The sequence below is a fragment of the Fonticula alba genome, assembly GCF_000388065.1.
Source record: "Fonticula alba strain ATCC 38817 unplaced genomic scaffold supercont2.2, whole genome shotgun sequence".
NCBI classification, from domain to species: Eukaryota; order Rotosphaerida; family Fonticulaceae; genus Fonticula; species Fonticula alba.
Genome location: NW_009242972.1, coordinates 1,455,512 through 1,471,726, shown reverse-complemented (window position 1 = coordinate 1,471,726; position 16,215 = coordinate 1,455,512). Strand labels below are relative to the sequence as shown.

Below are 16,215 nucleotides of genomic sequence, written 5' to 3'. Positions count from 1 at the left end.
ACTCCCTTCTACGCCTGGCTAACGCCCCCCCCCCCCACCCCCACTAACCCTCCACACCGTACACAGGCCGACCTCCTGGAACGCGTGTTCACCATCGCCGAGGGCCTCGGCGTGCCGCGACTCCTGGACGTCAAGGACGTGGCGGACTTGGAGAAGTCCGACGAGCGGTCGCTGGTGACCTACCTGTCGGAGCTGTTCTTGGCTCTGACGAACACGGCGGCGGCCGCCACGCAGGCGGCCCTGGCCCTGGTGGCCGGGCAGGTGCAAGCGGCCCTGGCGGCCGCGGCCGATGCCCAGGCCCAGGCCGACGCGCTGATCCTGTCGGCCGGGGAATTTGTCCAAGCGGTCGAGACCGCCCGGACCACCCGGTATGCGGACGAATCGCTGGCCGAGGATCTGGCAGCCGTCGGGGCCACGGCCCTCGGGTCGGCCGCCATCGGGGCCATTCTCCAGCGGGAGGCCGCCTGCTTCGAGGGCCTGCGTGCGCACTACGCGCGTCTGGTGGCCGGGCATCTGGTGCTTCGGTCGCGGATGCAGGTCCTGGGCCAGGACGATGACGGCGCCGCCGGGCAGGCGGCCATGGCCAGCACGCCGGCCGGCCAGGAGCGCCTGTCGCTGTCGAGCCTGAGCCGGCTGTGGAACTGGCTGGAGCTGTCGTACTGCCGGCGCACCGGGCGCCTGATGCAGCTGGCCCGGCTGCTGCTGCTGCAGGAGGCCGATTGCGCCTCGCTGTCGGAGCACCACCACCGGGTGGCCGACTGGGCCGATGCCATGGAGGCGCGGCTGCTGGATGCCCCGATCGCCGGGGTGGCCCTGCGCGCGGTGGCCGAATCGGCCGCCTACGACGCCCTGATGGTGGACTACCTGGACCAGGCCACGGTGACGGTGGCCCGGTCGGCGCACATCCAGGCCTTGGGCTTCGGGCTGGACCTGCCGGAGCCCCTGCGTCCGGGGTTCCTGCGTGATCGGGCCGATTCGCTGGCCCTGCGGTGGACTCGGCTGGAGGCGCGCATTGCGTCGGCCGCCTCGGAGGCGGCTCTCTTCGGGCAATTGGCCGCCCTGCGCGGGCAGCTGGACAGCACGGCCCAGTCGCTGGAGCAGGCCCTGGCCCAGGTGGATCATGTGGCCTCCTCGACCTCGGGGCTGCTGCAGCCATCGGCCGGGGCGCCGATCGTCCCGCAGGCGGACATCCTCTGGAGCCAGGGGCTGACCCTGCCGCATCAATTGGCCCGGTCGTATTGCGAGCTGTCGCTGGCCCGGCTGCTGGCCTCCAAGCGGGTGTCCTACCTGTCGGAGCTGGTGGGCCGGTATCAGGATTTGTATGCCACCTCCTCGGCCGGGGGCAGCGGGTCGGTGCCGCTGTCGCCCGGGGGGGCGGCCGCCGCCATGTCCCTGGCCAGTGGGGCCCTGCTGCTGGGTCCCGGGGCCGGGGTGGGCGACTTGCCGTCGTCCGACATGCAGGCCCTGCCGGTGACCGAGGCCTCGCGCAAGCGCCTGCACGCGGAGCTGACCGAGCTGGACACCCGGCTGCAGGATTTGCTGGAGCACCATGCGCAGTTTGCCGACCGGCTGGCCGGGCTGCCGAGCCTCGGGCCGGCCATCTGCTTCCAGCTGTACCAGGACCAGTTGCTGATTGAGCACCAGTGGCTCGGGGCCATTGGGGACCTGTTGCCGCTCTTCCGTTGGAGCCAGCCGGATTTGCGTCTGGTGACCGGCCTGGGGGCGGCGGCGGCGGCGGAGCAGCAGCAGCAGCAGCCCGGGCCGGCTTGGCGGCTGCTCTACTCGGCGGCCGAGTCCCTGACGGAGCCCGGCTCGCGGTCCTTCTACATCGGCGAGGCCGAGGTCCGGGCGGTGCCGGGGCTGCTGCCGTCGCCGGCCGCGGCCGGGGATGACCTGGTCGAGGCGGCGGTCGATCCGGAGGTGGTGCTGATCCAGCTCCGGCGCCTGCAGACGCTGCTGCGCCTGCGGCAGACCCATTCCGAGCAGCTGGCCGCCGTGCCGGTGGACATCTTCGCCGGGCCGGAGGCCGAGGAGCTGCATGTGGCCATGCAGCGGGACTATTCGGCCCTGGCCGAGCGCGGCCAGCGTCTGCTGGACAAGCTGGCCCACCTGACCGAGGAGGCGGAGCGTGCGTCCTTGGTGAGCAGCTTTGCCGGGCAGCTGCTGGCCTTCGGGGCCGAGTCGCGGCACCTGTGCACCCTGCTCGGGCGCTTCGGGGCGGTGTGCTCGGCCACCGGGGCGCTGGCGGTGCCGGCCGACATGGCCGAGCGCCTGGCCGGGGAGACCGGCCAGGGTGCCCTGGCCACCGCGCTGCCCGGGCTGGAGCGGTCGCTGGCGCGGCTGTTCCACCAGGTGGCGGCCCTGCACCGGCGCCTGGACATGGAGCAGTCGACCGCCCCGGGCGGGGGGTCCCTCCTGTCGGAGGCCACGCTCGGGGAGCTGCGCCGCGCGGCGGCCGCGTGCCAGGCCGCGGCGGCCGGCCATGCGGCCTCGGTGCTGCAGCTGCACTGGACGGCCACCGGGCCCGGGGCCGGGGCGGCGCTGGAGCGCGCGCTGGCGGCCCTGGCCCGGCTGGCGGCCCTGAAGCAGCCCTCCGAGGAGACGGTCTTGGAGGCGGTGCGCGGGCTCGGGCTGGCGGCCGCCGGGTCGGTGCCGGTGCCGGCCCCGCTGGATCCGGACGCCGGGGCGGCCCTGGGGCTGGTCCTCGGGGATGTGGACCATTTGCTGGCGCTGGCCGGGGCGCTGGCGGTCAAGTGCAAGCTGGTCACCGGGTCCGAGGACCGGGTGGCGGTGTCGCCGGCGGCGGCCGGGGCCCTGGCCAGCGTGGAGGCCTTCCTGCAGAAGGCCAGCCAAATGGAAGAGGTGGCCCGTTCGCCGACGGTGCAGGCCGCGCTGGCCATCTGCCTGAAGCGCCTGGCCCCGGGGCCGAGCCCGGGGCTGTTGGCTTCGGCCGGGGCGGCCGGTGCCCTGGGCGATGGTGCGCCGGCGGCCGGCACGTCGGGCATCGACTCGGCGGCCGTCACGCCGACCGCCCAGGTGGGGGATATGGCGGCGCCGGACCAATCGCCCGAGTCCCTGGGCGCGGTGCCGATCTGCCTGTCCCCCGGCCCGGGGGCGGCCGATGACTTCACCCTGGTCGGGGTGGCCGGTGCCGGGGAGGATGTCACCGAGGCCATGCACGGGTATGTCGGTCAGCTGCAGGATTTCCTGATGGAGCTGATCGGGGCCCCGGTGTCGGCCCTGTGGCTGACGACCTCGGTGCTGGTGGGCCCGGCGGCGGTGGCGGCGCAGCTGCTCCAGCTGCCGGTGGCGGCGGCGGCGGCCACGGCCACCGGCGACGATGGGCAGCATGTGTCCTCGCTGTCGGGGGACCTGCTGCCGGCCGAGGAGGATGCGTCGTCGTCCGGCTCGCCGGCCGGCGGCCCGGTGCTGTTGAGCCTGGCGTCGGTGGCGCCGTTGGCCATCGCCGCGTCGACGGCCGACGTGCGGCTGCACCGGCTCAACCGGCTGTATGGGCTGCTGCAAATGACGCAGCAGCTGTGCGTGCCGTTCCCCGGGCCGAGTGGCGATCTGGGGGACACGCATGTGCTGGCGCTGCTGGCGTCGAGCATGGGCCCGAATGCGACGCCCCCGCCGCCGGGGGCCACGGCCGGGGTCATTGTCCCGGCGCAGCAGGTGGTCTTCGAGCTGCTGGCATCCAACATCCTGGGCCATGTGTCCAATGAGTTGGTGTCGGCGGTGTCGGCTTGCCTGCATGCGGAGGAGACCCTGATCGATGGGGCCCATGGGCGGCTGAATGCCCTGGAGGGCGACCTGTTCGAGGTGGACGCCATCCTGTCGTACCCGCTGGAGCTGTCGGGCCCGGGCGACGGGGCGACGGCCGCCCCGGCCGAGGAGCGCCTGGTCACCCTGGCGGGGGATTTGCGCGCGCTCCAGACCCGGAGCTGGGCCCTGGAGTGCGAGCTGTTGGCGCACACGCGCACGCGCATCCGCGGGCTGGTGGGCTTCGGCCTGCAAATGAAGCAGGCCCTGCAGTCGTACGGCGACCAGGTGGAGCGGGTGGCCCCGCTGGCCGGGGCGTCGATCTTCCTGCTGGCGCGGGATGCCAGCGGCGGCGTGGCTGTCGGCGCACCGGCCGGGGCCGGGGCCGGGGCCGGGGCCGGGGCCGGGTCACTGGGCTCGCTGGCCCCGGGGCCGGCCGGGGCGTCCGGCCGCAAGGGGTCGCTGCCCGGGTCGCTGCCCGGGTCGGCGGCCGGGTCGCAGGTGCTCTTCCCGGCGGCCGATGCCGGGGAGGCCGGCGAGGCGAGCCCGGCCCTGGCCGGGGGCCCTCTCGATGCCGTGGGCGGGTCCACCGCCAGCGGGCTGGTCATCGCCCCGGCGCCGATGATCACCTCCCTGACGGATGTGCTGTGCGCGCGGCGGGCGGCCGCGGCCGCGGGCGCGGCCGCCGGCGGGACCAATGCCCAGCAGATCAACAATTTGCGGTTCACGGCCACGCGGTTCTGCGCCCTGCGCCAGGGGAGCAGCACGCTGACCGTGCGCCTGCTGCATGTCCTGCGGCTGATGGAGGACATGCACCGGAAGGCGGCCCTCGTGTTCAGCCATGTGCTGGAGGCGCGGTGGCTGGCGGAGTCCTGCCACAGCGTGTCGGCGGTGCTGGACGAGTCGCTGCCCGGGTCCTTCCCCTCGGCGCTGGGGTTCCCGCGGGGCAGTGACCTGTCCGGGCGCGGGTGCCTGACCCGGCTGTGGGTGCCGCTGTCGAGCCTGTTTGTGGAGTCCCCCTCGCCGGGGGATCTGCTGGGGCCCCTGCGGGACTTTGCCACCGGGGTGCTGGCGCCGGATACGAGCCTGCGCCAGCGGGCCCTCCTGTCGGAGGCCCATGCCACGGACATGGCCGTGCATGCGCAGTATTTGGCCATGCTGGCCGGGCAGTCGGCCAACTTGGAGTCGGCCGGCGACCGTGCCGGGCTGGTGGGCGGCAGTGGGTCCGAGTCGTCGGGGCTGCTGCTGTCGCCGGGCAGCAGCGCGGCCGGTGCCGGGCCGGTGGCCAGTTCGACCGGGTTGCTGGCGGCCGGTGCCGGGCCGGCGCCCCCATCGCCCGGGCCCCAGGCGGCCGGGTCGGCCGGGGCGCTGGCCTCGCCGCCGACCACCCCCCGGCAGGAGCGCCATGCTGGTGTGGCCGCGGCCACGGCCACGGCCATCCCCAGCGTGTCGTCGCCATTGGCGGCCCATTCGCCGGTGACGGCGCCGGTGGCCGGGGCCGGGCTGGGCGACTCGCCGGCCGGGTCCAGCCCCGGGGCCGGGGCCGGGTTGGCCATGTCCTCCTCCGGGTCGGGCTCCTCGTTGCCGGGCATGGCCGGGCCCGGGGCCGCCATGTCGCTGTCCCTGGCCCCGAGCCAGGAGCAGGCGCTGGTGAATTTCGTGACCTCGCTGCCGGGCATGACCCGGCGGCTGGGGACCATGCAGGCCGAGTGTGCCGGGCTGGTGGCGGCCTTGCGGTCGAATGTCAGCGGCCCGCCGCTGGCGGTGCAGCTGGGCAGCGACCGGCGCGCGGTGCTGGTGTCGCTGCATGACCGGCTGAGCCGGACCCTGTCGCGGGCCGGGTCGGCCCTGGCCCTGGGCGAGACGCTGCCGCGGTTGTCGTCCCTCGCGGCCGGGGGGCGTGCCCTGGCGGCCGAGTCGCCGCTGCTGCACAGCCTCGATGAGCAGCAGCTGCTGGACGCGCTGCTGGAGCTGGACTCCGTGGCGCAGGACTTCTTCGCGGCGTGGGCCATCTTCCGGGATGTGCTGCCGGCGTCGTTGCCGGCCTCGTGCCGGCTCTTTGCGCCGGTCACCAGCGCCGAGGAGGGCCCGGAGGGGGACCCGGCCGGGCTGGTGGCCGCCCTGCCGGAGCCGCTGCACCGGGCGCTGGACAACCTGGCCGTGCCGCTGGACGCCGGGCAGTCATTGGTCCTGACTGTCGGGGAGCTGGATGCGGCGCTCGGGTTCCTGGCCGACCGGTGGGTGGCCGTGGGCCGGGGCATTGCCGCTGCGCGGAGCCAGCTGTGGCAGCGCCTGGGCCATGCCTTTGAGGTGCGGTCCTCGACGCTGGTCCTGGCGCGGACGTACTGCGAGTTGGATTTGCTGCTGGCCACGCTGGAGCCCTTCTACCAGCCGAGCGGTGGCGATGGGGGCGACGGGCACCCGGAGGACGGGCCGGCCGGCGGCACGGTGCCGATCCTCCGGTCGCCGGCCCCGCCGCTGGCCGGCCCCGGGGGCTACTCCTCCTCGGTGCTGTACAACACGTCCCTGGCGTGCGGGTCCTTTGACAGCCTTTCCTCGCCGGGGGCGCTGACCGGCAGCGGGTCGCACGATTCGCTGGCGGTGCCGGGCGGCTCGGGGGCCCCCTCCGGTGCCGGGGGGAGTGTCTCGGGCCCGGCCGGCCTTTCGGCCCCGGACCAGGGGGCCGTCGCCGGTGGCGGTGGCGATGTCTTCGGCCTGGCCGAGGCGCCGGCCCTGGCGCGCATGATCCCGCTGCCGGTGCTGCAGCAGGCCCTCCTGCTGGGGGATGGGGACTTGACCGTGGCCGGGCCGCTGTGCCCGATCAGCGCGGTGTCCGGCCGGTCGCTGGTGGCCCTGCTCCGGCACTTGCTGGATCAGCAGAATCACCTGGAGCGACTGCTGGCGGTGCCGGAGCTGGCGCCGGCGCTGGCGCGTGGGCTCGATGTGCCCGGGCTGCTGGCGAAGTTTGTGCCGGTCGACACGGTGGCCATCGGGGCGCGCATTGCGGCGTACCTGGGCTTTGTGGAGGACCATGCGGATGTGTCGGAGTCGTGGGCCGGGCGCGCGGCCGACCTGGCGGCCCTGCTTCGTTTGGTGGATGCCGGCGACGTGCCGGAGGAGGCTGACGACCCGGCCGGCGGCGATGTCGAGGCCGATGCCGCCGGCGCGGCCGGGGGTGCTCCCCCGGCCGAGGCCGATGTGGCCGATGTGCCCGGTGATACTCCCGGTACTCCCGGTGAGGCCGATGTGGCCGATGTGCCCGGGGAGGCGGTGGCCGACGCGGGCGACGTGGCGCCGGAGGCCGTTATCGCGGCCGAGCCGGACACCGCTCCGGCGGAGGCCGGGGCCGATGAGGCGGCCCAGCCGCCAGCCACCGGGGCCAAGTCCCCGAGTGACGGGCCCGCGGCGTCGCCTGCGGCCTCTTCCTCGTCCACCGCCGGGCGCAGCCCCCTGGAGCGGGCCTTCCTCACGCAGTGGGACAGCTTGCAGGCCGGGCTGGCCGGGCTGGAGGCGCTGGTCCTGCGGGGCCCGGCCGGCCCGGGGGCCCTGACGCAGGGCTGGCTCGACCAGGCGTCCGGTCAGCTGGCCGCCTGCCATGCGGACCTGTCGCGCATCATTTTCATCATCTCGGCGGACATCCCGGTGGCCTCGTCCGGGGCGTCGTCCGGGTCCGGGGGCGGGTCCTTGCGGGCGCACCAGCGGTCCACCTCGTCGACCAGCATCGCCAAGGACATTCCGCTGCTGTCGGCACCGCCGGCGGCGCGGCCGCTGCTCGGCCGCGGGGTGGCCCCCCTGACGCGGCTGCCCTTCCTCGGGGCGCCGGACCGGGGCCTGCTGCGGTCCTTCATGCTGGCGCATGAGCCGCGGCTGCTGCTGAAGCTGTGGGCCGCCAGCGAGGCGCTCTTCGCGCTGAATTGGATCCTGCGGTCGGTGGCCGACGGGCTGAATGCCCTGGCCCGGGCCGGGGGGGCGTGTCGTGCGCGCACCGTTGCCCAGGTGGCCCCGGTGGTGGGCGGCCGCGAGGCGGCGGCCACCGAGGCCGCCCCCCCCTCGCCGGTGGTGGTGACCGCCACGGCCGAGGTGGAGGAGGATGCCCAGTCGGCGGCGGCGGCGGCGGCGGCGGCGGTGCTGTCGGCGGCGGCCCTGCCGGATGGGCTGCTGGCGCGCGCCAGCCCCGAGTGGGTGGCGGCCTTCAATCGGTTCTCCTGCGACGAGGCGGAAGTCGGGTATGCGGACTTGCGTGTGCTGCTGGACGAGCTGGACATCAGCCCGGAGGCCTTCCTGGACGATGCGGCGCATGTGGCCGTGGATGCCGGGGCCGATGCCTTTGGGTTGTTGCTGCGCGCGTTGGACCCCAACCGCACGGGCATCATCTCGCGGGATACCTTCCTGAAGTTTGTGGCCGCCACGCGGTCGCAGCCGGCGGTGGTGATCCCGGTGCCGGCGGACTTCCATGCCGGGGCCGGCAGCGGCAGCACCAGCGCCATGCACCTGCCCTCGCCGACGTCGGGGCTGGGCGGCAGCGCGGCCGGGGTGTCGGTGTTCGCGGCCTGCGGGCCGGGGCAGGCGGATGACTTCCTGGCGCCGTTGGCGGCCGGGTCGCTGGCCGGGGCCGGGCAGCCAGCCGGGCCGGCGGTCGGCCTGGCCCGGCGCCGTGGTCATTTGGATGTGCTGCTGCTGCTGCTGGTCCGGCCGGGGCTGCTGGCGCGAACGGGCGTCTCGAGCCTGGAGGACCTGCGGCGGCTGGTGGCCGAGCATGACACGGCGGCGGCCCTGGCGGCCGAGCATGGCGATGAGGCCGGCGGCGCGGGGGCGGCGGCCCTGCCGACGGCGGTCCCGCTGTCGACCGTGGAGTCGATCTTGCGCGAGGATCCGATCGCGCGGCAGGTTTGCCGGACCCTGGCGGCCGGGGGCTCGAGCCTGACCTTTGCCCAGGTCGGGGACTTTGTCTTCGGGGCCGGGGCGCGGTGCACGGCGAGCGCGGAGAAGCGCGCGCTGGGCGACCTGCCGGCGGCCACCGGCCGGGCCGATGCCCCGCCGGAGGTGTGGCTGGCGCGGGGGAGTCTCCTGCGCGTGGCCGGGCTGCCGCTGTTGGGCATGCTCCCGCCGCGGGAGGCGGCCCACGCCGACGGGACCACCACCATCCGGGTGAATGCCGGCCAGGCGGGCGGGCACCAGCGCACTCGGTCGGCCGGCGGGCCGCTGGCCGCGTCGTGGCCGACGGCCGCCGTGGCGGACATCCACCTGCTGGGGCTGGCCCTGGGCCATGAGAATGGACTGCTGGCGCTGGAGCAGGTGCTGGCCAGCAAGGCCCTCCTGCGGCAGCGCATTGTCCAAGCGTCGCTGCATGGGCTGGGCTTCGAGCTGGCGCATCTGGCCCTGCCGGAGCAGCTGGCCGAGGACCCGGGGTCCGGCATGGAGTTGATGCTGGAGCTGCTGGCCTCCACGACCGAGGACCAGCCGCTGATCAGCCCGCACTCGTTGCCGGACTTGTCCCTGCTGCAGGAGGCCCTGGGCAGTGTGAAGAGCCCGCATTCGGCGGCCGACCGGGCCGAGCTGCAGTACCTGCTGGTGGACACCAACCTGGACCAGAGCTACTTCCTGCGCATGCTGGGCCTGGCGGTGGCCTACTTCCGGGACCGGTACACGCTGTCGGTGGCCACCTTTGCCGAGCGGTCGCAGGCGGCGGTGGCCGCGTGTGTCGGCAGCGACCTCCACCTGCCGGGGTATTTGCACGCCTTCTACCTGGCGTGGGATGCCCTGAGCGAGTGCACCGGGCTGCTGGATGCGCTGCTGCCGCAAATCGACCGGGCCCTGGTCCCGCCGAACCCGCCCCCCCGGCCGACGATCTACCTGGCCGGCGGGGCCCACCCGGAGTCCGGGCGCCGTGGGGCCGGGGGCTCCTCGCACTCGGCCGCTTCGTCCAGCTCGTCGACCCTGCGCAGCATGGTCTCCGGCGGGCGGAAGCTCTTCCGGGCCATGCGCCCGGGTGGCGGCGGCGGCGGCGGCGGCGGCGGCGGCGGCAGCAGCACCGGGCTGGCGACCCCGCCACGCCCGGTGTCCGGCGACTCGTCGGCCTCTTCGCCGGTGATCACGGCCGTCACGTCGCCGGCCGGTGCCGCGGTGCCGGCCAGCGCCGGCCCCCCGGCCGCGCACCTTCAGAGCCTGTCGCCATCGGCCAGCGGAACGGACCTCCTCGCGGCGGCCACGCTCAAGCAGCCGATCGAGCCCTCGGCGCCGGACTTCGTGCTGATCAACGACCTGGATGTCCCGCGCAACACGGCCTTCGCCTCGTCCTCGAATCTGTTGATGAACCCGCTGGCCACTGCCGGCGGGGCCTCGCCGGGGACGGCCTCCTCGCCGGGAGGCACCGCCGCCGCCGGGGGCAAGAAGCCCCGGAATGGCGGTGGCGCCCGCCGCTGAGGGGCGGCCCCCCCCTCCCCCCCCCCCTGTTGTTTCTCCCTGTGGATGGCTGCGGACGGGGGCGCCCGTGGCAACGGCGCCGCTCCCCCCCTCCCCGCCGCGCGCGTGCGTGCGCGTGCCCTCCACACGCCGACACACATGCACATATTTCCATACATATTTGTACATCAAACACAATGCACCTCCCTTTGTTTTTTTTTTTTCCTTCGCGTGCCCGATCTGGATGGTGATTCCATTCTACTCCATCGGAACGGAGGTGTCGCCTGGCGGCCCGCGGAGCGGGCGGCGCCCGTCACACACACACACACACACGCCCGCGTAGCACGCTGGCCGGATGTACGGCGGCGGGGGGGGGGGAGGCGCTCGGGCACACACGCCCCGCAGGCGCACACGCCCCTCCCCCCGGGGGGGCGAGGAGAGGACGAGGGGCGGGGGGGGTTCGGGCTGCGAATGGGCTTCCCCCTTCGGGAGGGCGCCGGCGGCAGTTTCAAACGGCAAGAGCTGGCATCTGGGCCGGGGGGATCCGGCCGGCCGGGGAAGATCTCGCGGGCGCGCACGTCCCCCCTCCCCCGCCCCCCGGCCAAGCCTTGGCTTTGTGGCCCCGGGCCGTGGGGCCCGGCCTCTGGCGCCGCGCTCGCCAGGGGCATCTGATCGCATCACCAGTGCATGTGCGCGCTCGGCTGTGCGGCAATCGACACACGGCCTCGCTGCCCCCCCCCCCCCCGCCCGCCGCCCGGCCCGGCCCGGGGCCATTCTTGGCGGCGCACTCCAGAGCCCTGGGGCGTGGGCCTCGCCGCGCAGTCCCCTCGTCCCGCACCTCTCGCCCGGCGTCTCTGCCGCCTGTTCTCCCTTTCCTCGCCCGCGCGGCGCACCTTGCTGTCCGCCCCCCCCCCTCCCCCCTCCTCCGCCCCTCGCTTCCCGCCCGCCTCTCGGCCGCGCCCCCCGCCATGGACCAGATCCCCGGGGAGCCCTTCCCCGACCACTATGCCGTGCTCGGGCTCTATTACTGTCTGCGCCCGAGCCAGGAGGACATCAAGAAGGCCTACCACCGCCGGGCGCGGGAGTTCCACCCGGACAAGATTGCCCAGGCCCAGCAGTCGGCCCAGGCGGCGCCGCAGATGACGCTCGACGCGGCCACGCGCATGATGGGCCTGCTGAATGCGGCGTACAAGGAGCTCGGCACGCCGGCCGGCCGGGCGGCCTACGATCACACCTTGTCGGAGCTGAGCCGGCACCGGCGGCCGGCGCGACATGCGGCCGGCGCCGCGCCGGCCACTCAGCACCACCACCAGCCGCCACCCGGGCAGTCGTACCACCAGCAGCAGCAGCAGCACTTCCAGGCGCAGCAGCGCCAGTACCAGCAACAGCAACAGCGGCAGCAGCAGCAGCAGCAACAACACTATCACCAGCAGCAGCAGCACTACCAGCAGCAGCAGCAGCAGCAGCAATTCCAGCGCCAGCAGTACATGCGCCAGCAGAATTACCGGCCGCCGCCGCACTCGCCCGGTCGGCCGGGGGCCAGCAGCCCCGGGCCCTTCCGCGAGGTGCCGAGCAACCCCTTTGCCGGGGCCGGCGGCGGCGGCGGCGGCGGCAGCGGCGGCGGCGGCAGCCCGGCGACGGCCCCCTACCGCGGGGTGAACCCCTTCGATGATGGGCCGACGGCCGGCGGCCCGGCCGGGCGCACGGCCCCCACATCGCCGGCCGGCGCCAGCACCACCCCCTCGACCAACCCCTTCGAGGAGGCCTCCCCGGGGCCGGGGTTTTTCGACAGCCCGAGCAACCCCTTCTCGGACGCCGGGACGCCGGCGGCGCCCGGCAGCCCGGCGCCCGGCCGGCCCACGACCAACCCCTTCGATGAGGATTTCGTGGCGCCGGGCGACGCCCCGGAGGGCCCGGAGGCCTCGGACGAGGAGCCGGACGCCGCGTCGCCACGCATGGCCACGGGGCCGCCATTTGCCGGCGGGCCGGTCGAGTCGGCCGGCGCCGTGGCCGAGTCGGCCGGCGCCGTGGCCAGCGGCCCAACCAGCCCGGCGGCCAACACAGGCAAGGAGCCGGAGCCGGACCTGTCGGACTTGCTGGGCTCGGTGCGCCTCGGCTGAAGACGGGGTGCGCGCGCGCGCGCGGCCAATGGATCCTCCCCCGATTGGCGGTGATTTTGTCGGGCGGGGCGCGGGGAAAGCAAGCCAGCACACTGGGAGCAGGGGGGGGGGGGACACATGAAGGGGGGGGGGTGTATTGTGGGGCGGGGGAGGTGTGTCTTCCCCGCTCCGTCGCGAGGTGGTCTTCTGAGATGTGTCTTCTTTTTGGGGGGGGGGGGGGTTTATTTGGGTTTGGGGAAGTTGTCCTGGGGGGGGGGGGGGGGGGGGGGGGGGGGGGGGGGGGGGGGGGGGGGGGGGGGGGGGGGGGGGGGGGGGGGGGGGGGGGGGGGGGGGGGGGGGGGGGGGGGGGGCCGCGGCACGCACAGAGTGGTCGTCGCTCATTGTGAATGTCCTAGTGGTGGCGCGCGGTAGCTGGAGAGAGGGGAAAGGGCGAAGGCGGGTGGGCAGGGGGCGGGTGTCAGCGCGGGCGGCGATCAGCCAGGGGGGGGGGGAGACATAGCACGACAGGCACGTGTGGCGGGTCCACGCCCCGCAGGGGAGAGGGGGCACGGCAGGCGGCCAGGGCGCAGAGGGGGCGAGAGGAAGGTGGGAGGGGGGGGGGGACAAAATGGCAGCAGGGGCGGGGACTGACAGGGGCAGCAAGGGAAGGAAGCCGGGAGGGAGAGGGGGCTTTCTTGCGTTCGATGGCGGCAAGGGCCCGGCCGGCCCCCCGGGCGCGAGGCGCGCGCCGATAAGTGTCCCCCGGCGCCCGGGCGCGGGAGGCGGCGATGAGTGGGCGCCCAATGTAGGAATGGCATTCCGGCGGTGGCACGACGCCCAGGGACGTGATCAGGACCTTGCGTTCGCCTGTGCCAATGCACGCCGCCTGGTGCCAACGGGCGGCGGGCCGTGTCGCGCGATCGTCCGGCGTCCGGGCCCGGCTCGCGCCCTGCGCCCTCGCACGCGCGCCGAGGCCGGCGGTGGGGGAAAAAAGGGGAAAGAGAAGGAGACAATGGCCACCATACACCCCCCCCCCCCCTCGCATACTAACAAATGACCGGCCACCGGCACGCGCAATCCGAAATTGGGGTGTGTATTGGGCCGAGGGAGAGAGGGGGGGCCGGCGGCACAGGAGGGCACCACTTGCGAAGAGGTGCCCCCCCCCCTGCCGAAGAGGGACTAGAGCGTGGGTGTGTGGGTGTGCATGCACATGGGATGCGGCAGCAGCGGGGCGGCAGGCAAGAGGGGGTGCCCCCCCCTGGCCTCGTCCGCGGGCACCAACACCAGCAGCAGCCAACAACACACAAACGCCCGTCCGCGGTCCTCACAGGGTCTTCTATCGCCGCAGCGCTCCCCCCGCGCCGCCCTCGCACGGTGCACCAAACAGAGCACCCCGAGAGGGGGAGAGAGGGGCGGCGGTCGCAAGGCCGCCCTCGCGCGCGCGCGCGCGCGCGTCACATCAGGAGTCGCCCTCCGGGGCACCGAGAAAGGCGCCCCACAGGGCGCGGCACGCGCACTTAGCAGCCGAGGAAGCCCTTCTCCTTCATCCAGCCGTCGCTCAGGTGCTTGGACATGTAGTTACGGATGGAGTCGGGGAGGATGACAACGCAGCGCTGGCCGGCCTTGAGCTTCTTGGCGGCCTGAAGGGCGCCGACGACGGCGGCACCGGAGGAGCCACCTATGCGGGAGGGAGGGGAGAGGCACGGCGTGAGCATGTGTTCGCGAGGAGGAGGAGAGAAGGGGCGAATGGGGGCACCACGTATGGACGCACCGCACAGGAGGCCCTCCTCGCGGATGAGGCGGCGGGCCATCTCGAAGGACTCGGAGTCCTCGGTCTTGATCCACTCGGTGACGATGGAGCGGTCCAGGACGTCGGGAATGAAGTCGTAGCCGATGCCCTCCACCTGGTAGGTGGTGATGTCGGTGGTGTTGAGGGACTCGGGCTCGGCGAGGATGGAGCCCTTGGGGTCAACGGCGACGATCTGTGCGCGGAGGGACGGGCGGCCGGGGGAGGAAGGGGGGGGGGGGGGATGAGTATCGGAGGGGCGTGCACAGGTGGCATGTGCGCACGGGGAGTGGCGCAGTGGCAGCAGCAAGGGGCGCGCGGGGGGAGGGCCTGCTGGAGCAGGGCGCGACGGGGGCACCGGATACGCACATGGCAGTCGGGGACGGTCTCGAGGATGCGGCGGGCAGTGCCGGTGAGGGTGCCACCGGTACCGGCCGCGGAGACGAACATGTCGACCTTGTTGTCGAGCTGGGCCAGGATCTCGGCACCGGTGCCGTAGTAGTGGGCCAGCGGGTTGTTGGGGTTCATGTACTGGTCAAGGATGACGGAGTTGGGGATCTCGGCGTTGAGCTTCTTGGCAACACCGATGTGGGACTCGGGGGCGTCTGCGCGGGCGGGCGAGGGGAGGCGCCATGTGAGTGGACGGTCGCGTGAAGAGGGAGAGGGAGAGGGAGAGGGAGAGGGAGAGAAGGAAAGGGAGAGGGAAAGGGAAAGGGAAAGAGAATGGGAGAGAGAAGGAAAGAGAAAAGGAAAGAGAGAAGGAAAGAGAGAAGGAAAGAGAGAAGGAAAGAGAGAAAAGGAGAGAGAAAAGGAGAGAGAAAAGGAGAGAGAAAAGGAGAGAGAAAAGGAGAGAGAAAAGGAAAGAGAGGGAAGCCGGGGGAGGGCGGCGGTCCGGGTGCCGGTGATGACGCACCCCAGGCGGCCTCGGTCGGGGTGCGGATGATCTCGGCACCGAGGGCCTTCAGGACGTTGACCTTCTCGTCGGACATCTTCTCCGGGAGGGTGATGATGCAGCGGTAGCCCTTGAGGGCGGAGGCCAGGGCCAGACCGATGCCGGTGTTGCCGGAGGTGGGCTCGATGATGGTGAAGCCGGGCTTGAGGATGCCGTCCTTCTCGGCCTCCTCGACCATGCGCAGGCCAATGCGGTCCTTGACGGAGCCACCGGCGTTGAAGAACTCGCACTTGGCCCAGAGCTCGCACTCGAGACCGGCGGCCTTGGCCAGGCGGTCCAGGCGGACCATCGGGGTGTTGCCGATGCAGCCGAGGATGGAGTCGGTGCGGGTGGGGGGGAGGGTGGAGGTGGCGGAGGTCATGGTGCTGGAGCGGGGCCCGGGGTGGGGTGGCGGAGGTGAGGAGAGGCCGACGCGGGGAAGTGGGCGAGCAGGGGTGCGCAACATACAGGGAGACGGGCACGGGAGACAGGAGTCGATCGTGAACCGGGAAGGGGGGGGGGGGGACAGAGCGCTGGGGAGGCCGAGCCCAGGGGTCGGGGGCTTTTCTCCCTGCCACATGCCGTGCAGCGGGCGCCGGACGGCTGGCGGCCGGGGCCGGGGCCGGGGCCGGGGCCAGCCACAGATCCGCCGGCTTCGGTGGGCAGTCGAGTCCCCGGGTGCGGCGGGAACATGTATGTGATGGATGCCCACCCCATGTTGGGGCCGGCCACCACATGGCTGGCGCCTGGCGAGCGGGGTTTGACGTACACATACGCGCGCGCGCGCGCGCACATACACACGCACGTACGCACGTACGCACGCATGTACTCCCCCCTGGCCGGCGCGCGCGCGCGCGCGCCTCCCCGGCCAGCGCATTGCGACGCCCCTGGACGCCGGCCGTCCAACCGCCCCCGGCTGACCGCGGCGCACGGCCCCTTGCGTGGCACCCCCGGCCCCGGGTGTGTTCGCCGCATCGGGCCGCCCCGGCCAGCGCCCCGGGCCCCCGGGGAATGCCACACGCCCTGCCCGGTCCGCGGAGCGGCCAGGGGAGCCCGGAGAGGAGGGCCAACGGGGGCCAACCCTAAACGGATGCGAGGGTATTTGCCCGCCAGGGCCCAGACGTCCAGCGACCCGGGCGCGAGAGTGGTGCATGCACGGTGAGCTCATGTGTGAGGAGGGCGTGTGTTACGCCTACGCGGCCGCGGTGCTGACCAAGCAGTGCCCCCCCCCCCCC

The 16,215-nt window shown here is 73.7% G+C and overlaps 3 protein-coding genes across 3 annotated transcripts in view; 2 read left to right on the top strand and 1 right to left on the bottom strand.

Moving 5' to 3' along the window:
- H696_01344 (hypothetical protein) overlaps positions 1-10,185 on the top strand; it is a gene marked incomplete at both ends in the record, with an annotated part of 19,090 nt that extends 8,905 nt beyond the window's left edge. The window contains one exon of the mRNA XM_009495238.1: positions 67-10,185. Within this exon, the coding sequence (XP_009493513.1) occupies positions 67-10,185 (10,119 nt within the window). The remainder of the gene's footprint in view (positions 1-66) is intronic.
- Positions 10,186-11,132: 947 nt separating this feature from the next.
- H696_01343 (hypothetical protein) lies at positions 11,133-12,284 on the top strand (the record flags this gene model as incomplete). Its single annotated transcript, XM_009495237.1, has 1 exon — positions 11,133-12,284. The coding sequence occupies one exon, from the start codon at positions 11,133-11,135 to the stop codon at positions 12,282-12,284; it is 1,152 nt and encodes a 383-aa protein (XP_009493512.1).
- A 1,056-nt stretch (positions 12,285-13,340) lies between these two features.
- On the bottom strand, positions 13,341-15,509 carry H696_01342 (cystathionine beta-synthase). Its single transcript, XM_009495236.1, has 5 exons — positions 15,449-15,509; positions 14,963-15,366; positions 14,419-14,654; positions 14,035-14,245; positions 13,341-13,941 (listed from the first exon to the last, which is right to left on the bottom strand). Exons 2-5 carry the CDS (start codon positions 15,360-15,362, stop codon positions 13,781-13,783), a joined length of 1,008 nt encoding a protein of 335 aa, XP_009493511.1. The 5' UTR covers positions 15,363-15,366; positions 15,449-15,509; the 3' UTR covers positions 13,341-13,780.
- Positions 15,510-16,215: the final 706 nt, after the last annotated feature.

Bases quoted from the DNA above. Each gene is read 5' to 3' on its own strand.
- H696_01342 (XM_009495236.1), bottom strand. From the start codon at position 15,362: ATGACCTCCGCCACCTCCACCCTCCCCCCCACCCGCACCGACTCCATC. The intron at 14,246-14,418 runs GTGCGTATCCGG...CTCCGCGCACAG, and splicing joins AGACCGTCCCCGACTGCCAT to ATCGTCGCCGTTGACCCCAA. The intron at 13,942-14,034 runs GTGCGTCCATAC...CCTCCCGCATAG, and splicing joins CGAGGAGGGCCTCCTGTGCG to GTGGCTCCTCCGGTGCCGCC.